This window comes from Oryzias latipes, chromosome 22 (genome assembly GCF_002234675.1).
Source record: "Oryzias latipes chromosome 22, ASM223467v1".
Taxonomy (NCBI): domain Eukaryota; kingdom Metazoa; phylum Chordata; class Actinopteri; order Beloniformes; family Adrianichthyidae; genus Oryzias; species Oryzias latipes.
Genome location: NC_019880.2, coordinates 5,747,951 through 5,772,190, shown reverse-complemented (window position 1 = coordinate 5,772,190; position 24,240 = coordinate 5,747,951). Strand labels below are relative to the sequence as shown.

The 24,240-nt window shown below is 42.0% G+C and overlaps 1 protein-coding gene across 2 annotated transcripts in view; it reads left to right on the top strand.

Annotated features, from left to right (window-relative positions):
* stag1 (stromal antigen 1) overlaps positions 1 to 23,158 on the top strand; it is a 37,126-nt gene extending 13,968 nt beyond the window's left edge. Inside the window, exons 2-32 of one of the 2 annotated variants that reach the window (XM_023951600.1) lie at positions 8,127 to 8,353; positions 8,656 to 8,773; positions 8,854 to 9,009; positions 10,236 to 10,332; positions 10,420 to 10,496; positions 10,634 to 10,838; positions 10,912 to 11,063; positions 11,448 to 11,521; positions 11,600 to 11,723; positions 12,104 to 12,202; positions 12,291 to 12,370; positions 12,581 to 12,688; positions 12,976 to 13,090; positions 13,439 to 13,556; positions 13,682 to 13,785; positions 15,261 to 15,353; positions 15,505 to 15,798; positions 15,870 to 15,940; positions 16,118 to 16,286; positions 16,669 to 16,761; positions 16,884 to 17,058; positions 18,371 to 18,510; positions 18,696 to 18,797; positions 18,896 to 19,044; positions 19,149 to 19,277; positions 19,357 to 19,559; positions 19,637 to 19,805; positions 19,879 to 19,995; positions 20,074 to 20,188; positions 20,263 to 20,343; positions 21,803 to 23,158. In XM_023951600.1, the coding sequence (XP_023807368.1) occupies positions 8,325 to 8,353; positions 8,656 to 8,773; positions 8,854 to 9,009; positions 10,236 to 10,332; positions 10,420 to 10,496; positions 10,634 to 10,838; positions 10,912 to 11,063; positions 11,448 to 11,521; positions 11,600 to 11,723; positions 12,104 to 12,202; positions 12,291 to 12,370; positions 12,581 to 12,688; positions 12,976 to 13,090; positions 13,439 to 13,556; positions 13,682 to 13,785; positions 15,261 to 15,353; positions 15,505 to 15,798; positions 15,870 to 15,940; positions 16,118 to 16,286; positions 16,669 to 16,761; positions 16,884 to 17,058; positions 18,371 to 18,510; positions 18,696 to 18,797; positions 18,896 to 19,044; positions 19,149 to 19,277; positions 19,357 to 19,559; positions 19,637 to 19,805; positions 19,879 to 19,995; positions 20,074 to 20,188; positions 20,263 to 20,343; positions 21,803 to 21,826 (3,780 nt within the window). In that variant the 5' untranslated portion in view covers positions 8,127 to 8,324 and the 3' untranslated portion in view covers positions 21,827 to 23,158. Of the gene's footprint in view, positions 1 to 8,126; positions 8,354 to 8,655; positions 8,777 to 8,853; positions 9,010 to 10,235; positions 10,333 to 10,419; positions 10,497 to 10,633; positions 10,839 to 10,911; positions 11,064 to 11,447; positions 11,522 to 11,599; positions 11,724 to 12,103; positions 12,203 to 12,290; positions 12,371 to 12,580; positions 12,689 to 12,975; positions 13,091 to 13,438; positions 13,557 to 13,681; positions 13,786 to 15,260; positions 15,354 to 15,504; positions 15,799 to 15,869; positions 15,941 to 16,117; positions 16,287 to 16,668; positions 16,762 to 16,883; positions 17,059 to 18,370; positions 18,511 to 18,695; positions 18,798 to 18,895; positions 19,045 to 19,148; positions 19,278 to 19,356; positions 19,560 to 19,636; positions 19,806 to 19,878; positions 19,996 to 20,073; positions 20,189 to 20,262; positions 20,344 to 21,802 lie in introns of both variants that reach the window. The other variant, XM_011490177.3, reaches the window with a different exon arrangement.
* The last annotated feature ends 1,082 nt before the right edge of the window (positions 23,159 to 24,240 follow it).

Genomic DNA, 24,240 nt, shown 5'->3' with positions numbered 1-24,240 from the left:
AAGTCACACTGCCATCTAGTGTTTACACACCTGCTAATGCCACGATCCACATTAGTAGTCTGTCGTCATTTTCCAACCCCCCTGTTTTCTCAGCTGTCCTTTGCAACACACCTGATTCCGACCATCATCGGTCTCTGCTGTGACCTTGTAGCCATGACAGTCATTAAAGCCCTTGATAAGTATATGGTAACAAAGAAAACTTGCGAGATGGTGTGTCCTGAGCACCAGGGCGGATCAACTCTTGACCATAGCTTTTAAAGAAACGAGCGGGAGGTTGTGCATGAAGAGAAACACCGTGCAGTGTAGACACCATTATCTGGAATACACCATCAGTGATGCATTGTGGGTTCATTGGGTGTTCTATCTTAGCAACATCAACAACATACACTCTAGGTGACCCCACAAGCATTAAAGCCCCCGCTTGTGTTTTAAATAATCCATAGTTAGAAATGGAACAGTGTGCATTCAAGCACTTTATTTGTTGTGCAAAATACAATCTTTTAATTACATTAACATTTTAATAAAGCATTTTACTGGCGTATAAAACTATTTTAAATATTCCAACATGGGTGTTTTCTATTCAGAGCTCTATCACTGTGATGTTCCACCATAAGTATTGACTTTTTTACTCTTTATTTAACGACATGAGCCCCCATGCTTGAAAGCACTGGCAAAATCCTACTTAATGAAATCAGTCCAGTCTAAAGGATGCTTGATTGGCCAGTGTTCACCCCGATACTCCTGCTGTACTCTTTGGAGGAATATTAAAGCAGCAAGAACTGATTCCAACTCCCAGCAACATCTTCCTGCTGTCATGTAATGTGCTTTTCACTGCAGGGAGTTCTCAGTGTGGCAGGTAGCAGAGGATTTGCACAGAATTCAGTTTAAAGCAGAATTAGGTTAAATTCTGCAAGAACTGAAAATCCCTAAATGGTTGAGGTGTTGAAAAATCTGTTCTAATTATTGCATTTTTTCCTCTAAAAACTAATATTTTAAAGCATAGTAATCTTTCAGGTGGAAAAGCCAATATGTGCAAATGGAGTAGTAGATTAGGATTATGAGTGGGTTCATTTGCTTTTTTTATGTGCTGAGGATTTAAAGGCATCGTCTAATCCTATTGACTCAGAAAGTCTGTGGCTGTTGTGTCAACACAAAGCAGCTCGTTTGGCAGACAGTTGCACATTTATTTGGCTTACAACTATAATGTGAAGGAGGGCAAAAAGGGATATTTTTTATTGTGTTCAAGTAGAATTCGCCCTTTTCTCTAATAAGTTTTTTTTTTGCTTCAAGGGATCAATTTCAATAGCTGTTAAATTGAGTACCGGCAGATTTCTTGTGGATACTTTTTCAACTGTCTCAATTCTTTTTAAAGCTTTTGTCTTTGCTTTCATTCAACATTAATCAGAATCATTCAATGCAAAGAACCTCTGGTGTTGATTTTTCACTTACCATAGTTTTTAACTGAAGCAAATTCATCAGATTCCTCCATATAGTTACACTGTTATTAGATTTGGTTTGAGGTTAATTTGTTTTATTATATCTTTGAGTTTTATTTATTTTATTTGCTTTTTTGCCAAATGTTTTGGCACTTTAAACAAAGAACTATGTTGGACTTCGAGTGTTGGTTTTAGGTGTCTAAAAACAATCTTTTAATTTAATTTGAGCTCCTCGGTATTGTCAAAATGCTCTTAATGCACGATTCAGTTTATCAAATATTCTATTGTTGGCTAGTATCAACAAATAAAAAATGATAATGTGGCAAAAGACTATGAGCTTATTATATAAATCCAATCTGATGAAAAAAAGGATGTACAAACTTTTTAATTGGCTGACACTTATAGAAACTGTAATATTTCCAATAAACCTAAATATTTGTGGATCAGGTGAAAACTTTTCGGGTGTTTGGAAAGGCGGCCAATTTTAATAATATTTTATATTGGTTAATCATCAAAAGTTTCAAGATTAAAAGTGACTCCAGAAAAACGAACCTTAATCGAGATTTTAACCAATTTTAGGCAACTTTTATTCAGAATATCCATTAAACTTGGTCATTTAAAGTAAGGCCTTTATCTATATTTTGATTTTACAAAACTGTAATTTTAACTTTAATTTCTTGTGTGCTTTTTAATTCTATTTTTACATTATTCCCTTATCAGTGTTTTCTGTGTTTCTTCCATGTAGTACCATGGAGGGAAAAAAAACTTTATCTTTACTTATGAACACACAGTCCTGGTAATACTGTGAATCTGATCTGGATGTGAAAAGTCAGTCCATTCCTCCTTCTCCTTCAGATTTTCTATAGTTTTACTGTGCTGCACAATTGTAGCCCTCTGTGTTGGAAACAGGGACTCACAACACACAGTCTCCAGAGATAATAGGCAATTATAGCAGATGCAGTGCAGGTTATGGCTGCCTGTCAGAAGGTTCAGCCAACAGGGACTACAACTGAGGGAAGATATCTGTGCTTTTTCGTGAGGAGGTTTGACTCAGGTTTTGGTTTTTCAACTGTTTTGAGACCAAGCAGCAGTAGTTAAAAGCAAAAAATGTATTTCTTTTCCCAGTTTTTACATTAAATAAATGATAATGATGACATCTGAATGAACGACGGAACATAAAACACATTCATAAGAGCCTTTGACACAAGTGTTTTCTGCAAATGTGAGCTCTGGTGAGCTATAGCGTATTCTTTTTGACCATAAGGCACACTTATAGTCCTTTAACTTTCTAAAAAAGTTGGCAATGCTTCTTTATATGTGAATTCTGGCTGTTCTTACAGATCTCAAAGAATATTTTGTGGAACATGGCGCTCAAAAGGCTGTCAAAATTGTTTTAGCAAGACTTTAGAAAACTTTGAAGTGGCACAGCTTGATGGATGGTTGTAGCAATACTGCCACTGTAGCAGGAGCCTGGCGGAGTGATCTCTCGTGTTACTCTCCCTGTAAAGGCTGATTATTGCAGATAGAAAAACTTCCCATTAATTCCTCTGACCAATCACCTGCCTCCTGGCCTCTCAGCATTCTGGATAATGTAGTCAAACTTCATGGTATGTCTTTTGTTTGCTTACTGCTCCCTATAATCTGGTGCCGTTATGTTTAAAAAATGATGTACTAATCATTCGCTGTGCCTGAGGGTCTATAAAAGAGGCCAATTCTTTGGTAAAGCAATCAGTGTTTTATTCTGAAGGGTCAAAGAACTTCCATATAAACAGCTGGAATTGTGGTTTAAATATGCTACCTGTCCCTCCAAAAAGTAAAACCAATGACATAGTCATAAAAAAACACAATTGGTGTAAAAGTAGTAGTAGAAAGCAGAAAAAAGCTTTACAAATATTAATCACTGATGTTGCATTATTTCACAATATCGCTACCAACATTTGTACTTTATTTTTTATTCATGATTTCATGGTCAGACTAATTCCAATTTTATTTAAATTTATCTTTAATCTTAGTTAAACCTAGTATATAGATTTTATATTTTTACAAAACTAAAGAGTAATAATAGAAAAAACAGGGAACTTTTATTTGTAAAAATTAGTAATGTGAAAAATATTTCTTCTTAATAAAATGCAATAAACTACTGTAAGGTAGATTTTTGTTATTTGATAATTTTATATTTTCACGAGTAAAGATCTAAAAATCTTTTTTTTTTTTTTCCGTTTTTTTTTTTACCAAGCGATAACACAGATGTTGCATTAATTTATGGACTCTGTGTACATTAATGATATTTCGGCAGTTATTGGTTCATGAAAACATACAGTAACTCTGGCGGCACAAATAATACCTCCTTGTTTGACAAAAGGCAGTGAATTGTGCGTTTGTGAGTAGTTTGCAGTACTACTTTCTTTTGCTGATTTCTTTTTGGAGTTAAAAAAAAAACTGCATACACACTAGATCTGCATAATATATCGCAAATTTATCATTATCGCGATATCGAGCTGTGCAATATAGATGTTGAAAAACCAGCTGAAATTGTGATAAATGGTACTTTAAATGTAGGGTTAAAACAATCTTATGGCAGCTTAAAGTATTAAAAGAATCAAATAAATCCCTTTATGCATGTGACCAATCAGATGGACTCCTTTACATCATTGACCAATCAGATGGAGCCCTTTTATGTTACATATTCGCCCTTCTATGTGGACGATGTTCATTTTGAATGTAATTTAAGTTGTGTTCTTTCTGATTTGAATCAAACACTTTCAGTGAAATGGAAATGATGTTTTGATTGTTTTTCTATTTGTTCCTGTATCACAAGTTATTGCATCATCGCAACATTGATCATTGCAAACAGCGAGTTTTCCCTATATCGTGCAGCCCCGTATATACACAAACTTTACTGTGTATCCTGAAGTCAATAACTAAGTTGTCTGTGGGTGGAATTGAGCCATAACCCCATGGTGCAGAGTCCTTTTAAGAGTCGTTCATTCCGATTTTGGAGCACGTCTGTTGGCAGCGCTGTTGTTTTGCTCTTTTCTCACTATGGTCCCTCCTGTCTCAACTTACCCAATCAAATATGCCATCACCGCTGGGCTTATGACCTACACTAGTTGCTATAGCAACACCGGCCTGCCTCTAAGAGGACATGTTGTGCATGTTAAGTGACTCTGATGCTCACTCGTTGTCTCTGCACTCTTCCTTAAGTAGACACACACACACACACACACACACACACACACTGCACTGCTATATGAAGAAATACAGTTCAGTGGGCCAAGTTTTAGTTTTAGAAAGGACCAGTCCCCCCCCCTTTTTTTATTTTTTTTTTATTTTACTGAATTTTACCAGTATGCCTGTATATTTTATTGACATAATCCTCTGCTGTGTTCAAAAGATTACAAGTGACAGAATAAGACTTTTATCCTCACATTTCTGTTATTGGATGCTTCTGCTCTGTTGCTTCAGTTGATTCTGCCTCTCACTAAAAAAATGGAAATGAAAATAATTTTTTATTCAGAATTCTTTATTGTGATTTTGGTTTTCACTGTAACAGCTGTCTCAAATATTATTTAAGCTAAATTTACACCAGGCTAGATGTGCTAGACGCAGGGTCGAAGAGTGTGCAAATCTTGTGAAACCCGACCTTTTCTTTCACTGCTCTCTTCTGACAAAAAGATTTGGTGTCATAAGATTCCAACTGGGCACAAACCGCAATTATTATTTCTCCTTCATGATCAATTTACTCATTTTCGGCACTTCCAAGTTTTGAAAAGGACACTAGTACCCATAAGTCACTACCATATCACAGTCCCCGATTAGTCAAAGTTCAGCTAGTTTAACTATTGACATGCGTTCAGGGGCGTCCCCTTTTGGACATAGAGCCCGAAATCAGACTTAAAAACGTGCGTAGCAACCAGGAAAAAAAGCACACAAGTTTTGAACAGCGGAGGTCCAAAACACACATAAATGTGCATTTACGTAGACGTTTCTATGTACGTTTCTGAGCCCGATGTGAACGCTGCAACAGATATCCTTCTTCCTTTATACCTTTTTTCTTTTCTGAGATTTTCCCTTTTTTCTCCCAGGAGTAGAAATGACTTTAAAAGAACCTTAAGTTAAAAAGATCTGCATTTGCTTTGGCATTTTGTTTTTTCTTGATTGAATCCTTCTGTGATCGCGTTAAACCATCGCTGTGGTTTTAGCCACAAAATCTGTCAGAAATGACAGAAATATAATACAAAGTTGAAAGTTAATTTCTTCCATTATTGTTTTTGTGGCCTCTACAGAATTAACCGCTTGAATGGAGAGAAAAAATCTGAAATTTAAGATTCTGACCAAAAAAAACCAAAATATTTATTATTACTAGTATTTAATGTTTGTGTTGCACATGATTTTTCATTTAAAAAACGGCAGCATCATTTTCATGGTTTCTACTTTATTATTCATAACCATCAGTATGTTTTTGTTTTAGTGTGACACATTCTAGTTTCCTGCAATAAAAGAATTTAGGAACTATGTGTCACTATGTACCGTGTCATAAAGAAATCGTAAACTAAATATTTAGTCAGTTTTATGTGCTTTAGATTTTTTAAATCATTCATCAGCTTCACGGGAGAAAAATGTATTACTTCATTTATTGCACCGTTTTTGTTTTTACATATTTTATCACGTTGCCACACCCTAAATATGAAATGTCAGGCTAACAAAATCCTAAAGAATGCAGAAATAAAAAATCACTACAGTACTACTAATTGCTGCATTTTGTACCTATTGTTAAAGAATGAAGAGTGATGTTCACTTTCTTGTGGTTTTTGTTGCAGCATCCTTCTGTTTGTTTTGGAGAGATACTGAAAAGAGGCTTCATGAATGCATCTGGCAGCTTCAATGGTTTCCTCAAATAATTTAATAGCTGTTCCGAAAACTCAGAGCAAATAAGCTCCACGCCGGAATGTGTGAAAAAGCAGAGAGCTCTCCACTGTCTGGAAAATAAGAAGAGCATGCGCGCCTTGAGAATGACTTTGTCATTTGTTGATAATGGTTCAGACAGGCCCCCGCGGCGGGCGCACACAAGAACAACACACGCTCAAACGAAGTCAGCTTCTGTCACTACAGGGAGATATTAACTGATGATGATGAGAGCAAAGTAGAAGTCTGTCGGGATGATGAGAAATGGCTCTCCAACGCAGAGTGGCAGAGGTGCATGATGGGTTTCAGCAGATGATGGGAGGACTCAAAAGCATGTTTTCTTCAGGTTGTTATTTTTTTCACACAAGAAGCTCATTATTAATGATCCGTTCCTCATCTTACAATCATCTTTAGTTTTGTCTGACAAAAATGTCAATGCAGATTAAAAATGAACGTATTGAGGCAAAACATTTTGGTTAGAATTACAAGAGTTGCTGCCTTATCGCAAAAAGGTCGGAAAAAGTCAACCTCCACCTAACTAAGCAAAGAGTGATGCATTTTTGTTTAGGTCCTTGTCATTTTTGTCCCTTTCTTTTAAGCTAATACATATTTTCTGTGATCTTAAATACTACAATTAAAAATAGTTCATTTAAATGAATTTCCCTGCAGTTTTTAAATTATTCGAAAATTGCATTATTTTAACTTTGACCTTAAATGGGCATGCTCTGTGGTGAGTTTGCTGAATAAATGGAATGAATTCGACAAATGTTGTTGGAGGGATTTTCCTTTTGCTTTTGCTGCATCTGTGCCGTCTGAGAGCTTTGGGCTTTGGATCTGACTGGCAGGTCTGACTGTGATCTGTGTGTGGATGAGCGGAAAAAGTCTGGTCTCTGCTGCTCCTGTTATTTCACACTATAAACACTAAGTGGAAGGCAGCATTTAAATACACACTCTCTTAGCCTGCCCCCTACTGTTCCCCAGACCTACCTTCAAACACACATGCGTGCATTTTCAGGTACTCTGGGGAAAGTAAACCCCTAAAATAATTTCTAGATGAACGGGATTGTTCTTGAACTGTGACAGACCCTAAATGAGTCTGACTTGATTTTCCCAGAGCCTTTTTGTCCAATTATAACCCAATTAAGCCGCTCAGAGAGAGTCTGAGGGCAGAGCACTTTGTGGAGGATGCTGCCTCTTTTGGTTCAAAGTGGTATTTTTCAGGATTGATTCTTATTTCCATTAGATTTCTGAAAAAGTTGTATTATTTTCCATTTTGTTTGTTAAAAGCTTTATCTGACAGGAATATTCTTAGCTGCTTTATCTCCATTGTTCAGAACATGTTTATTAAATGCTTAATTCTTATCTTCTTCATCCAACTCCACAAGTCAAATCTAAACTAAAAAATGACTCATTTGCTTTTTTTGGGACACTTTTTGAAAGAATGTTGCATTTAAAGCACCCATCTTTAATATTAAAAAGCTTTTTCTTTAAAGTTTCTGATGTCCTGTGGAGACAGCCTCCCTCCTTCCTCATGGTGTTGCTGTTGTAGTTACCAAATTGACCAGTTGGTGTCGTCCTCTCCCCCTTTCCCAAATGTTCTGTTTTCACTACAGTTTCTTTGCATTATAAGTCACATTTCTATCCACTAACTTCTATTCCTTTCTCCTTTAGTCAGTCATTTTCACAGCTTACATCCCGTCTTCTTTTCTGCGCTGAACTTCCTGAAAGTACGGTTCAGTAACACTTTTCTTTCTGCTTCTTTTCTTTTTTGTTGTTGTCTTCCAGGACCTGAAAAGAGTTAAGTGCCGGTAAGGTGAACCCAGGTCACGTCAGGGTCTTTTTTTTCCCCCCCGAGGAGCCCAGACCTCCCCACCCCCCCCTTTGAACCTGCCGCCTGGTGCCCTCCCCTCCACACCTGAGCCGCTCCTCTTCCTCAAGGCGCTCCCAGCAGTTTAAAGGGTTAACTTCTCCCCACAAGTCAAGATGATCACCTCTGAGCTCCCCGTCCTGCAGTAAGTGACATGCTTAACAAATCCCTTTTTTAACTCAATCAATCATCTCATTACAGCTTTAAAAGCATCATTTTTAGACCAGGAAACAGGCGGTGCAAGATTTCAAATTCGAATAATAATTAGTTGGGTTTATTTAAAACTTATTTATCATGGTGTTTTTTAGTCAAACTTAAAAACTATTTGAAACAATTTTGCATTCTGTATGATCTTTGTCAGTGTGATGATGTTACTTAAATCAAACAAGTTCAGTTTTTGTCCTCTTATGACCCAAAGCCTTCCCTAAACTGGTTTTGCTGTTTCAGGGACTCTTCCAATGAGTCTGGCGCTGCAGACGGCGTGGGCTTGAGCTTGAACATGAGTGAGATGGATGAGCCGGAGATGAAAGGGAAGAAAAAGAGAGGGAGGCCTGGAAAACAGCCAGTGGTAAGAGTCCCAATGACATCGAGGGTGTTTGTTCCTTCAGTCTCTAACTGTGTTTTTTTTTTTATTTCTGCTCTCAGACGACCAGCAAGAAGCCCCGGAAGTCGCCGACAGACAAAGCCATGGTGGTGTCTAGAGGGCGGGGCAAGGCGAACGGTGTTGCTCAGCACAACGGGGACGGCGGAGATCCCGTCACTCTGTTCGAGGTGGTGAAACTGGGAAAGAGCGCCATGCAGGTACGGCGGGAAAGGTTTTATCAGAGAACGATGTTCACATGAAGCAGAACTTTCAGTTCATTTGGAACTCAGAACAGCAGAGACCGCCTCAGGTCCCGGTCCTCGACTCGTCATTTGGCCCTTAAAGTTCCTTTGTAAAAACAATATTTTCTCTTATCCAGATTTCAAAAAACAAAAAGCTGATTTTTTTTGTAGTTACTAGGGATGCCACTATTATAATAGTATGATAAAATTAAGTTACAGCATCAAACCAAACTGTGGGAAAAGTGAATCGTTGCATCCCTACTGCATATGTTTGTGTTGCTGTTACATTACATCAGGCTTAGTAAAAGCCAACTGAATCGTTTTTTTCCATTGTTACTTGTATATTGGCAAATTTAAAAAATTTTGTTTCTAAATAATTAGTTTTTTTAATACACACACCATATTTTAAAACTGAAACAAAACCGTGACCCAAAAATCCTAGTTTCATCCAATTGTGGTAAAGTCGTGTTAGCAGAGCTCAAAGGAGGGACAGTTGGGAGATTTTATAAAGTAAAAACAAAGTTGACGAAGAACAAGGCCACTTGCAGTCAAACACAAAAACAAAACACCATATTTGTAATTTGATTTAATTAAAAAAAAGGAAAACAAGCTGGTGGAATAAAAGATTTAATCTGCTTTTATACTGTACTGTATATTCCACACTGCATGGTGCACCAGATTATAAAGCACATCGTCAATGAATTTTCCAATGTTTGTCACAAATAAGGCGCATCAAAAGAGTTAACAGTAACTCTACAACTGTTAGCCACATTAGCATATTCACCATATCAGAAATCCCAACCTTGTTTGCCACTCGGCCTGATGCCAATAAATTCAACGTTATTGTGACTACGCTGACGCCGCTGCGTGTTATCCGCTTCACGCCGTAACACCCGAGCAAAACATTTTGACGTAGTCCCCTCAAAATCCTTTCGACATCGGCGAACTCAACCAGGATTAATCCATGAATGAGGCGCACTGTTGTTTTTTGGAAAGAACATGAAAGCTTTGAAATGCGTCTTACAGTAACACTAAGCAGAAACTCTGTCATTTGGACTTGCAGTTTTCTTCCTGATATATTTAAAAAAAAAACTTTAAATGTTATAATTATTATTAATTAATTACATCTGTGACCCCTGCTTTACAAACTTCCTGTTTGTGTCCCGGTTAGTTTTCATCGTCGTACCTGTTTGTCTTCACAGTCTGTGGTGGACGACTGGATCGAGTCTTACAAGCAGGACAGGGACTTGGCGCTGCTCGACCTCATCAATTTTTTCATCCAGTGCTCCGGCTGCAAAGGTGAGAAGACTCGTCCTCACTTTAGATCCTTCCTGGTCCTTTTTAGAGACGGAGCTCTGAATGTGTGTCGTGTTGCTGTGTAACCAGGCACCGTGAGGATTGAAATGTTCAGGAACATGCAAAATGCAGAGATCATTCGTAAGATGACAGAGGAGTTTGATGAGGTAACGGCCTGCTTTGGTTCTGGAAAATCTGTCATCTTTGCTGCATGAGGCTATCACTGTCAAATCCCCTCTGAGCTCCACATGTTCAGATTGGACTGAAAAAATGGGCTTAAACGTGTTTTTTTTCTGCCCCTCAGGACAGTGGGGATTATCCTCTGACCATGCCAGGCCCAATGTGGAAAAAGTTCCGCTACAACTTCTGTGAGTTCATCAGCGTTCTGATCCGGCAGTGTCAGTACAGCATCATTTACGACGAGTACATGATGGACACGGTGATCTCCCTCCTCACCGGACTCTCCGACTCCCAAGTGCGAGCCTTCAGGCACACCTCCACACTCGCAGGTTTGTTCCGTTCGGCCTAAAACGCAGCGGAGCTTTGCGCCTTGAATCGGGGTTCACGTGTGCATCTGTGCAGCCATGAAGCTGATGACCGCCCTGGTTAACGTGGCGCTGAACCTCAGCATCCATCAGGACAACACCCAGAGGCAGTACGAGGCTGAGAGGAACAAGATGGTCGGGAAGCGGGCCAACGAGAAGCTGGAGCTGCTGCTGCAGAAGAGGAAAGAGGTTGGCTGCTGTTTGAATGTCCTCAGTAAATGTGGATCAGAATATTTAATGAGAGGTGGAGAAAAATCCAAATCTGCTCCAATTTGATTATGGTAAGAAGGTAAATGTCAGGAATGAGAAACAAGGAATTTCCATCGCAGACTTTAAACTAAAGTTTAAACTAGTTCCAATTGACATTTATGCATAAAATCTTCCTAAAACTCAACTGAAAAATGGTTTGACCATCATTGATCAAGATTCATTTATTGTCATTGTCATTAAAACAACAAAATTGCGTTTGGAGCATCGACAATCACCCTTGTTATGTCAAAGCTGAAAAAAATGAACCAACCATTTGCCTAAGAAACATGAAAACTACAAATACACTTTTTGTTTTCTGGGCAGCTTCAAGAGAACCAGGATGAAATCGAGAACATGATGAACTCCATCTTCAAGGGCATCTTTGTGCATCGCTACAGGTGAATTTCTGCATCTTGTGCCGTAACGAAAACATTTTTCCGTTTTTATCTAGATTTTTTTTCCCGTCTTTTCATCAGAGATGCAATCGCAGAGATCCGAGCCATCTGCATCGAGGAAATCGGGGTGTGGATGAAGATGTACAGCGACGCCTTCCTCAACGACAGTTACCTGAAATACGTCGGATGGACATTACATGATCGGGTGATTAATCTCAAAAACATCAATTGATCCTATTTTCACGAATCTCATTTCATTTTAATCCATTTTTTGTTTTATTTTGAAGCAAACAAGTGATGTTAGTTTGTTGTAAAAATTCCACCATTGTTCAATTGAAATTCATGTGAAAACCATTGTTCTTAACTAAACAAACTGTTAGAGGAAATAAATCCAGATCAGTGAAATAAAGTTATTTTTAAAAGAAAGTATGACTTTGTGAATTGAAATTAATTCCATTTAGTGGTTTGGCAGTAGTACGAAGCTCGAATATTTGTTCCTGTTATTTGCAAAGACTTAACCTAATCTTAGTCACGTTTGTATTTATTTTAGCTGTTTGCTTTTTTAAATTATTTTTGTTTTTTTAGCAAGGAGAGGTTCGTCTAAAGTGTCTGAAAGCTCTGCAGAACCTCTACACAAACAGAGAGCTGTTTCCAAAGCTGGAGCTTTTCACCAACCGCTTCAAGGTAAAGTCCGCCCTGAGACTTTCTGTACATTCAACTTTTCGGTTTAGTTTTTTCCAGGTCATTGATGTCATCATTTGTGTGTTTGCAGGACCGTATTGTGTCGATGACGTTGGATAAAGAGTACGACGTGGCCGTGGAGGCCATCAGGCTGGTTACACTCATCCTGCAGTGAGTCGATCTGCTTCTTCTCTGTGTTTTTTAAGCTTCTTGCAGCTCCAGATTCACCTTCAGCCTCCCTGCCTGTAACGGAAAGGCATCTAGAAAAACCTTGATTGATTGACGTCAGTGATGAGTTTGTCATATTTGGCCCACTAGGGATTGTTGGAGTGTCTCTGTGCTTGTCCATAGAGGTGAATTTGATGTGATTATTCCCTGCAGAGGCAGTGAAGACGCTCTGTCCAATGAGGACTGTGAGAACGTCTACCACCTGGTTTACTCCGCCCACCGGCCCGTGGCTGTGGCGGCCGGGGAGTTTCTTCACAGGAAGTGAGTCGTGTTTTTTTGGTCCTCAATTTTTCTCGGAAAAATAAGCCTACTAGAAAGATATGGAACAGTATTGAGGTGATCATTTCTTTTCACTTCTTGTAAAATTTTGAACAGATAATCAAATGTTATTTAACAAAATAAAAGCGGATCTATAAGAGTGGTTTTGTTAAATCCTTCGACCTTTTGAGTCTGCTTTTCATGAAAATATCTCCGTTTTACAACTTTGTCACACTTGTGTTTGTGAATTATGAATCTTTAAAAAAAAATAAACATCTTTCTGCCAACAGATTGTTCAGTCGCCACGATCCTCAGGCAGAAGAAGCTCTGGCCAAACGGCGTGGGAGGAGCAGTCCCAACGGGAATCTCATCCGCATGCTGGTGCTCTTCTTTTTGGAGAGTGAGGTACACAAAACACACACTAATGCAGCCTTTTGTAGATTTAACATCCTTTAATGTCACAGTTTTGATAGGAATATGCAGTCATAGCAAATTCATACGATTTTTCTGATGTAAAAAAAAAAATCTGTTTCTGCTTTTTTATTATGGAATCATAGGATGAATTCTTCAAACGGACACTTTCATTTTGTCTAATTTAGATTAGTTTTGGAGACAAAATGTTGAGAGAACTTTTTGTTTGATCTTCTTTTTCCGTAAAAGTTCGTGTCTTTGTATTATTTTTGTAAATTGAAGCGAAGGTTTTATGTGATTTCACAACTTTTCTGTTTCGTTTGTCTCTGCCCTGGCGTGCAGCTTCACGAACACGCAGCTTACCTGGTGGATTCGCTGTGGGAAAGTTCTCAAGAGCTGCTGAAAGACTGGGAGTGCATGACCGAGCTTCTGCTGGAGGAGCCGGTGCAGGGAGAAGAGAGTAAGGCCGGCTGCTTTTCATCAGCAGCAGTTAAAGTCATCACCTGGAAGCTTTCTTTGTTTGTTTGTTGACTTACCCCGTTCGTAGTTGTCTTTGATCGGAGACCCCGTTGTCTGCCTCTGCAGTGTTGTCCGACCGGCAGGAGAGCGCGCTGATAGAGCTGACGGTGTGCACCATCCGACAGGCCGCAGAGGCACACCCACCCGTCGGCAGAGGCACCGGCAAACGGGTGAGTCACAGGGTTCCCTCTGAAAGACGGAATGTGAACATGTCTGAAAAAAATGCTTTAAAAATAATCCCTACAGTGATGGCCAAAGGTTTGGAGAGTGACATAAATATTGGAAATTGGAAAAGTTGCTGCTTAAGTTTTTATAATAGCAATTTGCATGAATCACATAGTTCTTCTTTACCATGAAGATGAACTTTATCCCGAAAAAAACCTCCCACTGCATTTCATTGCTGAGATCATTTCAGTCATCGTCTTGTTAACTCGGGTGAGAATGTTGACGGCTGGAGCTCATGATGTCAGGCTGATTGGGTTAGAATGGCAGACTTGACGTGTTAAAAGGAGGGTGATGCTTGAAATCCTTATTCTGCCATTGGTAACCATGGTGACCTGCAAAGAAACGCATGCAGCCATCATTGCGTTGTATAAAACTGGCTTCACATGTTGTGGGAGCTAAGATTGCACCTAAATCAACAGTTTATAGGATCATCAAGAACTTCAAGGAAAGAGGTTCAATTCTTGTTAAGAAGGTTTCGTGGCGTCCGAGAAAGTCCAGCAAGTGCCCGGATCGTCTCCTAAAGAGGATTCAGATCGCACACACAGTGAGGCCAAAGCTTTTGGAACATGGCCTGGTGACAAGAAGGGCGGTAAAGAAGCCACTTCTCTCCAAAAAAAAACCATCAGGGACAGATTGATCTTCTGCAAAAAGTATGGAGAATGGACTGCTGAGGACTGAGGCAAAGTCCTATTCTCCCATGAAGCCTCTTTCGATTGTTTGGGGCATCTGGGAAAAGGCTTGTCCGGAGAAGAAAAGGTGAGCGCTGCCATCAGGCCTGTGTCGTGCCAACAGTAAAGCATCAAGAGACCGTTCATGTGTGGGGTTGCTTCTCATCCAGGGGAGTGGGCTCACGCACAATTATGCCCAGAAACACAGCCATGAAGGAGGAATGGTACCAGAACACCCTCCAAATGCAACTTGTTCCAACAATCCAACAACAGTTTGGTGATGAACAATGCATTTTCCAGCACCATGGAGCACCGTGCCATAAGGTGACTCAGGGACCAGAACGTTGAAACTTTGGGTCCATGGCCTGGAAGCTCCCCAGGTTTTAACCCCATTGAGAGCTTGTGGTCAATCCTCAAGAGGCAGGTGGACAAACAAAAACCCACTAATTCTGACAAACTCCAAGACTTGATTCTGAAAGAACGGGTCGCTATCAGTCAGGATTTGGCCCAGAAGTTGATTGACAGCTTGCCCAGTCGAATTGCAGTAGACACTGCAGAGACCGACCCTTTGCATAAATGTCATGTGTCGATAAAAGCCTTTGAAAGTATGAAGTGCTTAGAATTATTTTTTAGTACGAAGCAAACATCTAAAAGCAGTTTAGCAGCAAACTTTGTGAAAACTAATATGTGTGTCATTCTCAAAACTGTTGGCCACGACTGCACTTTCATTTAGTTCCTGCTTCTCTGTCCAGGTGCTGACGGCTAAGGAGAGGAAGACTCAGATCGACGATAAAAACAAACTGACGGAGCACTTCATCATGGCTCTGCCCATGCTGCTGTCCAAGGTAAGGAACTGATCCGTTTGTTAAATTCAGAAGACGCATATCAGTTTGACTAAATATGAAGCGACTCCAGCTGAGAAGCTGCTGCCCGATTGGTTTTCCTTCTTTAACGATCGATTGGAGCGTCTCCTCACCCGGCGCCGTTTCCTCTCAGTACCAGGCAGACGCCGAAAAGGTGGCCAACCTGCTGCAGATCCCGCAGTTCTTTGACCTGGACGTGTACAGCGCCGGGCGCATGGAGAAGCACTTGGACGCTCTGCTGAAGCAGATCCGCCTGGTGGTGGAGAAGCACATCGAGACGGACGTGCTGGAGGCTTGCAGTAAGACCTACAGCATCCTGTGCTCCGAGGAGTACACCATCATGAACCGCGTGGACATCGCCCGCTCGCAGCTGATCGACGAGATGACCGATCGCTTCACACACTCCATGGAGGAGCTGCTGCAGGAGGTGCGGGAGATTCTCCTGTGTGCTTGCCCTTTATTTCTAGAACAGATTTTTTTTACTTTGTTGTTCTGCAGGGGGAAGAGGCAGATGATGACGATATCTACAACGTCTTGTCCACCCTGAAACGGCTCACAGCTTTCCACAAGTACTACTTTGTTTTACTTTATTCTTTCAGAATATCAGATAAAGTCCAGATGTGTCCTCATCCAGCGGATGAAACTACAGCAGCACATCCTCACTTTAAATGTTAAAACTGTAGCTTATTGCTTGCGAGTAGAAAGGCCTCAAATGTCTTGCGTGCTTCTGTCTGGTTCCCCTCCAGCGCCCACGATTTGACCCGATGGGACCTGTTTGGAAACTGCTACAGACTCCTGAAGGCGGGCATCGAGCAGGGCTCCATGCCGGAGCAGATCGCCGTGCAGGCCCTGCAGTGCTCCCACTACTCCATCCTCTGGCAGCTGGTCAAGATTACCGAGGGGCTTCCCAGCAAGGTGCTTCTGATGTCAGATGTTTAACCGCTTGGAGTCGGACATTCAGGCGTGATGATGGTGTTTCTGGAGCTACCGATAAAAATCTACAGAAAGCTTTGTCCAGTTTTTGTTAATCCAAAAAAAGGAAGAAAAACACATAAGTGCAGATGAAACTGTTTGTAAAAGCTATTTGTCACTTCCCCTGTTTTAATAAAAGTAATGCTGTTTCTGCCAGTACTACATGGCTTTTCTGTTGTATCCATTCCGTCCCTAAAAAACGGATGTAATGAGATGTAAACTGGCCTCATGACCAGTTTTGGCGCCGACGTTTTGTCCGGGCAGCGATGGGAGTTTTTGATCACGAGGCTGTTGTTTTTGACTCTGTGTGTGTGTTTGTGCGCAGGATGACCTGGTGGCTCTCAGGAGAGTTGTCAAGTCCTTCCTGGCTGTGTGTCAGCAGTGTCTGTCCAATGTCAACACTCCGGTTAAAGAACAGGTAAGAAACTCCAGGCTTGACCTCGGCGATGGGCTTCAGATGAGCCTGACCTTTAGATTCGGAGGGGGCGGAGCCTTTTATCTGTGTCTTTTGTAATCCGTTCATATCCGTGCGTCTCTCAGGCCTTCATGCTGCTCTGTGATCTGCTGATGATCTTCAGTCATCAGCTGGTGTCGGGCGGCAGGGAGGGCCTGCAGCCCCTGGTGTTCAACCCAGACAACACTCTGCAGAACGAGCTGCTGAACTTTGTTCTGGACCACGTCTTCATCGACCAAGACGACGAGAGCCAGAGCATGGGTGAGGAGAACTGCGTGCTCCTGGTCTTCATTTAAAGCATTTTTTTTAGACAATATTGGCGTGTGTGTGTGTGTTTTTTCCACCCCTGAGAAAATCTATTTTTCAAATTAAAAGCCTTCTATGTGGAATGTGGTTTAAAACGACAGTTTGAAGATGTTTAGATGATGAAGATTTAATGAAACAAAGTTTTTGATTTTTAAAGATTTAATAATAGCAGCATCGCAGTCTTTTTCATAGAAATGCCATTTTAACAATGATAACTCGATCCAGGCTCAGATTATTTTTCAAGGCAAAAATATTAGGCTAATCTTATTTTGTTTTGGCTTTTTAAACGTTGGCTCATCGTGTGTTGGATTGTTTTCTGTGCTAAAGTTTCTTCACAGATGCTTTCCTGATCTAGCTTTGATGTGGGAAAATTCTTAAATGTTTCTTTGCAAGTTTCCACAAATATCTTTTTATTGAATCTTCAGATTTTTTTGTTGGGCCCATTGAAATGTGATGTAGATTGTTCCTTAAAGAGGAGGATAAAAACCGGACGCCGACTTTTAAGGTGTGACGGATAAATAGAGCAAAATGAAATGAAGCAATCGTCATAAAACTTGTATTTTCTAAAATTATAATAAGACAACATAAATTCACAGTGAATGCACCTTTATTTGCAGCATGTTTCTAACATTAGAGGCTTGGTTGCTGAATATCTTGCAGAGTGGGCTTGGTTTGAAGGAACAAGAACCGTCTCCATAAATTCACATTTTGAGGAAGAATCCTGCAAACAGTTTTCTCATCTTCACTTTTCTCCCCAAGGAAACTTTGCTTTTTTTTTTTATGACCTTTTTTAGCTTTAGAGGTCAGAGCAGTCAATTTATGAAGGTAGCAAATGTTTTTAGGAGTCATAGACGGATGTGGCGGAGAAGGAGCCGGTTTAGCTCGTGCTGGTTTGCGGCGCCTTCCAACCATGAAACCAGGGTTCGACTCCGGGCTGCTCCCTGTTCCCTTCTCTACCTCTGTGCCGGTCCCAAGCCCGGTTTGAGAAGGTTGCGTCAGGAAGGGCATCCGGCGTAAAACATTGCCAAGTTTCCCATGCGACTTGTTCGCTGTGGCGACCCCTGATGGGAGAAGCCGAAAGAGGAAGAAGAAGACGGATGTGGCGGAGAGAATCGGGTAGTTTTCCAAAATAAAACTTCCTTCAGAATCAAGAAATAAACAAAACTGGGTTAAGCTGAAGGATAAATGGATAATGGTCTTTAATTCCAGTTTGCCTCATCTCCACATTGTGCTTCTTCGTTTCATTCCACCATTTCTTATCTTTTAGAGGGCGATGAGGAGGACGAGGCCAACAAGATCGAAGCTCTTCATAAGAGGAGGAACCTGCTCGCCGCTTTCTGCAAACTCATTATCTATGACATTGTGGACATGCCGGCTGCCGCCGACATCTTCAAACACTATATGAAGGTGAGAGAGGCTGACGGCAAACGTGAGGCTTAAAAAGGGATTTAAATGAACTTGATAGGAACTTTGTCAGGATGATACATCTGTAATGAAGCTTTTTAGTGTACATTTTGGTTTTACTTACAGAAAGGTGTTTGTTCTGTACGTTTGAGGGTAATTTAATGTTTTGTTTTCATTCTCTGCCTCAGTATTACAACGATTACGGCGACATTATCAAGGAAACTCTGAGTAAAACCAGACAGACGGACAAGATTCTCTGTGCCAAGACTCTCATCCTGAGTTTGCAGCAGGTGAGGCCGCCGGCCAGCCGGTCGGCGCCGTGAGATCTCCTTTCATGTGCCGAACCCGGTCTGGATGCTGAGCGGCGCCCTTCTTTCGTGTGTTGCAGCTCTTCAATGAGCTGCTGCAGGAACAGGGACCCAACCTGGATCGGACGTCGTCGCACGTGAGCGGCATCAAGGAGCTGGCTCGCCGTTTCGCCCTCACCTTCGGCCTGGACCAGATCAAGACCAGAGAGGCCGTCGCAATGCTACACAAGTAAGATCCCGTCGACCTCATTGCTGATCCAAACGGAAAAAAGTTTGACCTAAATGAACTGTAAAGTTTCTTGTTTTTGTCTCTTACTCTTTCTGTGGTTTTAGGGATGGAATAGAATTTGCCTTTAAGTACCAGAGTCCTCGGGGACCAGAGTTTCCTCCCGTCAACCTGGCCTTCCTGGAGGTCCTCAGTGAATTCTCCTCCAAACTAATCCGTCAGGACAAGAAGACGGTGTAAGAGCTTCCTTTTGAGGATCAAGATCTAAACCTCATCCTGATAAAGTGTGTTGAGAACTGTTCATGTTCTCCACAGCCACTCGTACCTGGAGAAGTTCATGTCGGAGTCCATGTCGGAGCGTCGGGAGGACGTGTGGCTGCCGCTGATCTCCTACAGGAACAGCTTGCTCACCGGAGGAGACGAGGACCACATGTCGGTCACGTCGGGCTCCAGCAGCAAGACCGGCTCTGTCCGCAGCAAGAAGGGACGGCCGCCGCTGCACAAGAGACGCATCGAGGGTGAGCGGACAGCGCCAGGCCGTGGGGGCGTCGGTGGGATCTCCTGGGGAGGTTGTAAAGTCTGCGCTTCTTTTCAGAGGAAAGCAGCGTAGAGGGGTCCTGGATGTTACGCAATGACACCCTGCAAACTCCGGGGGCGCTCCAAACCCCTCAGCTCACCTCAACCGTCCTCAGAGAGAACAGACCCGCAGAACACATGCCGGACCCGGACTCGGAGCCGGGATCAGAAAACGACTACGTGCACAAGTGAGCAAAAAAATCCAGTCCAAACACCAACATGTGGCTCCGAGTTCTGAGTTTACAGTCGGTTGGTCTCCAGCCCTCAGATGCAGATGTCGTGGCTCGGCCAGCAGAAGATGGAGGAGGTGAGCAGGAAGGACCGGGCGAACATGAACTACATCAAGTCGCGCAGCAATCAGGGCGTCCGGCAGACCGTGTAAGTGTGCTCCACAAACACCATGTCTGAAAGTTTCACGGCTCTCGAGTGATCGAGTCTTTGACGCACCGTCGCCAGGCGCGGGCTGATGGAAGACGACGCGGAGCCCATCTTTGAGGACGTGATGATGTCATCGCGGGGCCAGCTGGAGGACATGAACGAGGAGTTCGAGGACACGATGGTCATCGACTTGGTTAGTGAAACGCTTTTCTTTTTTACTGTTAGCGTGGCTAACTTTCCTCACTGATGGAAAGATTTGGGTTTCAGCCGCCATCAAGGAACAGACGTGAAAGAGCGGAGCTAAGACCGGACTTCTTCGACTCGGCGGCCATGATTGAGGACGAGTCGGTATGTGTCATGTGACCTCTTCTGCTTAAACAGAAACTGAAGCATCAAAGGAAGATTTTAAGCTCAACAAGACCTAAACCACACAGTAATGGAAGTAAGAACAAAAAATACAATAAAATAGAAAATAGGGAACATTTTGAGCTTTTGTCTGATCCGTTTCCATTCATGGTTCGAAAAATGAGGCTAGCAATCATAAAAGTGTGAACCAGTTTTCAGAATCTCTTAAAAAAGGTTTTGAAATTTGGTCATAAATAATAAATAATTAGAAAAAGAGGAAATCCAGGTCTGAAATGAGTCTCTGCTTCTGTCTCATCCACTAAAATCTAGTTTCTGTCGTCTGAAGAAGCGTCTTAGCGGAGCGGGGTCTCACTGCTGGAGAAATGAAAAGCACTGAACCAATCTCCGTTAATCCATATCAATTCATCCTCTTTATAAATCAATTTTAGTTTTTTAGTCCAAAATTAACTTGTGTGATTATATAAATGTATAATTTCACACATATAAAGTTCAGGTTTTGTTTTCGTTCTATGTAAAAGGGTTTTCACAACAAACAAATGTGGTCGTGATGTAGAATTCGACACATAAGTTGCTATTTAATTCAATCAAACTGTGAATTACCACAGAAAGAAATCAGTTAGTTCCATCGACATGCATCCAATATGACGTCTAAAAACGATCGGCAGAGCAGTTTTCTTTGGGCGCCCCACCTTCACCCAACAGGTTAGCTCCAGCAACCCCTTTAGCCCAAATGAGAAGAAAACCTGATTTAGAAAAGGGCGAAATATTTACCGAAAATGTTTCCTCCTTTATACCTCCTTAGAATAAAGGTTATCTGTTTAAAAAAGTCTACAGTTTTATGTCAAATGGTAAATACAGTGTTTGACATGTACATATATCAGAAATAACATAATTGAATGTGAAATATTAAATCAAATTTGTCCTTTTTTTGTACCTAATATAAACCCTTATACAAAAATCTGACTACAAATGAGAAACATTTTAATAAAGCATTCCATTGAAGAACATGAATATTCCCACTGCAGACCCCTGTGGAACGCCAAAGCCCGGTGTGAAAAAGATTTCGCCATACAAATGTACACACTGCAGAGAGCGTGATTCAAACCGGTTTGAACCCTTTGACACCAAAGCTGCTGCTGGCGTACTAAAGCCGCTAAAAGAGCCGTTACTCTTCATGAAACAGATTCTGTCAGATGTTGCATTTCTGGACAGTCAGAATCGGCTGGAACTACATGGTTTGCCTCAATGGTTGAAGAGTAAGTGAAATTCAATGCTGTAGCTAAAGCTCCGATGGGACGGGGTTGAACAAGACTTTGTCTGACTTTTCTGTTCCTGTTTTTGTCGAAATCCAAGTGTTTTCTATGAAAATGGTGCGTCCCCCTCTGTAAATCCAGCCGTTGAAGGCCTCAAACAACAGCTCCTGCCTTCTTTGTTGTTTCAGGGATTCAGCATGCCCATGTTCTAAACTGTCTGCATCCACGCAAGGAACAAGCTGATGCTTCTGGGTCTCCTGCACGGACCACCTGCCAATCAAACTCTATGAAAACGAAGGAAATCCTAAACGTACTTTAGTCTTTCTCTCAGAATTCGGCAGAGGATGTTTGCCATTTGAATCTCCTGGTGGAACTTCTGCGTCCGACCGAAGGATCCACATCCAGACAGAAAAGCCGAAGAGCTTCGTTCTGCTCGTGTTCTTCCTCCTCTTCCTCGCCAGCCGGCCGGTCGGCTTGGACCTTTTTAGTAGTGGCTCTGGTGGCAGCCTAATCCTGCAGCCAGCTCAAGAGCGCTAGCTGTTTCCGTGGTTTCCTCTCGCACACATGTACACGTGTTTGCCTGCGCTCGTGGTCAGCGTCTGTGCGTCTTCACCGCCCCCTTCCTCCTGGTGTTGCACTTCTCCCCCTTCCGGTTCACCTGAAGAGGACCGCCCGTACCTTCAGTATGTCTGCTGCCAGCGCAGCCCGTCGGCGCCGGTCCGATCTGTTCCCAGACTCTCGTATGTGCTGTGTACATATAGTGTTGGCGGCCGAGCAGCTGCACGCCGAGGTCAGCAGCTGCACGCCGTTGTGGAGGAAGTGATGTAACCGTCTCGTTTGTGGTGTCAAAAACAAAGTGGGTGTTGTTGGACCGTAAAGCTGCACCTGTGACAGATCTTTGGCAGAAAGGCCCCCCCCTCCCCTCCGAAATAATGACTTTTTTGAAGTAAACAAAGTTTAAAAAAAGAAAAAGACAATAAACATATTTTAAACTCTGTAGCTTTAGTACAAAAGTTTTAAATCAAGTGTTTCTTTTTTCTGTTTGTACAGGTTTGTTTTCTTGAATAAGTATCATTTGTTGCCAAATTGTGGCCTACATACTTAAAAGTATATCACGTTAGCCCCTCCCCCCCTCCCCCATGTACGTCATATCAGATGGTCGTCACGGATACCAGGTGCTGTATCTTGATTGTAACAGTTCCAGGATGAAGTATTTCTGCAAAAATATCCGAGTCTCCAAACAGTGTTATATCTGGGTTGAATATCTGTTACTCTCATGGTTCATATTCAGTGCAGTGATGGATCTTTGTCTGACAGAAGTGTTTGAATGTGTTTTGAATGTTTTCAACCACCCCCCCCCCCCCCCCCCCACTGGGGTAACCAATCATTTACAGCTGGATGGCAGTCCTGTAAATATCACAAGACGGTTGGATCGTTTCTGCCTTCAAGTTGCCCTTAAATAATATAAAAGCCTGTTTTTTTCTTTGTATTTTTTTTCCTGTGAACTTAAATTCTTTTTAATAAAATAAAATCTGTAACCGATTCATGGATGTGTATCTCCTCCTTTTAGTGCCCTCTTCTAATGGACCAGCAAGCTTTTATTTTGAAAAGCTGGAAGAAAACAGCGTTCTGTTTGGCTGCTTCTTCAGAAACAAAAAAAAAGCCAAGAGTTGAGTCAAAATCTGGTCTTTGCAAAGACACCAATGATGTTAAGGTTTCATAAAGTTTTTAGCTGTGACATTTTTGGTCTAAAACAGAGTTATGACACATAATAGTCATTATCCCTAGAATAAATCCATGACATCGTATATACTTTAGTGGGCCATCCTGCCTGAAATCAGCCACCATAATCACTGTGCCAAAAACATCTCCCACCACCAGCCTTAGTGAGAATCGCCCAGTGGCCCTCACTCTAGTCATAATGATGAAGTGCTTTGAAAGGCTAATCCTCCCCCACATCAGGGACCACCTTCCCACAGACCTGGACCCCCACCAGTTCACGTACCGCAAAAACAGATCCACAGAGGACGCTGTAGCTGTGGCTCTCCACTCCACGCTGAACCACCTGGAGCAGCAGCAGAGCTACGTCCGGATGCCCTTTGTGGATTACACTTCCGCTTTCAACACAATAATCCCGGACAGACCCTGCGACAAACTGCTCTCTCTTGCCCCCCCCCCTCACATGCAATTGGATTAACAACTTCCTCACGAACCGATCACACACTGTGAGACTCAACCCCCACCTATCCTCCACCCGCACACGGAGCATCGGCGCCCCACAGGGCTGTGTGCTAAGCCCCCTGCTGTACTGCCTCTACTACACGCATGACTGCAGTCCAGCCCACAACAACAACAGCATCGTCAAGTTTGCTGATGAGTAGTAGCATCCTACAGTCAGCTACAGAGAGGAGGTCCTGAAGCTGACTGCCTGGTCCACAAAGAAGAACCTCACCCTGAACACCAGCAAAACCAGGGAGATCATCGTTGACTTCAGGAAGCATGGCGCCGACCCAACCCCCATCCATATTAATGGGGAGCACGTGGAGAGGGTCCACGCCTTCAGGTTCCTCTGTATCATCTCTGCCGACCTCTCCTGGACAGCAAACACCACAGCCATCATCAAGAA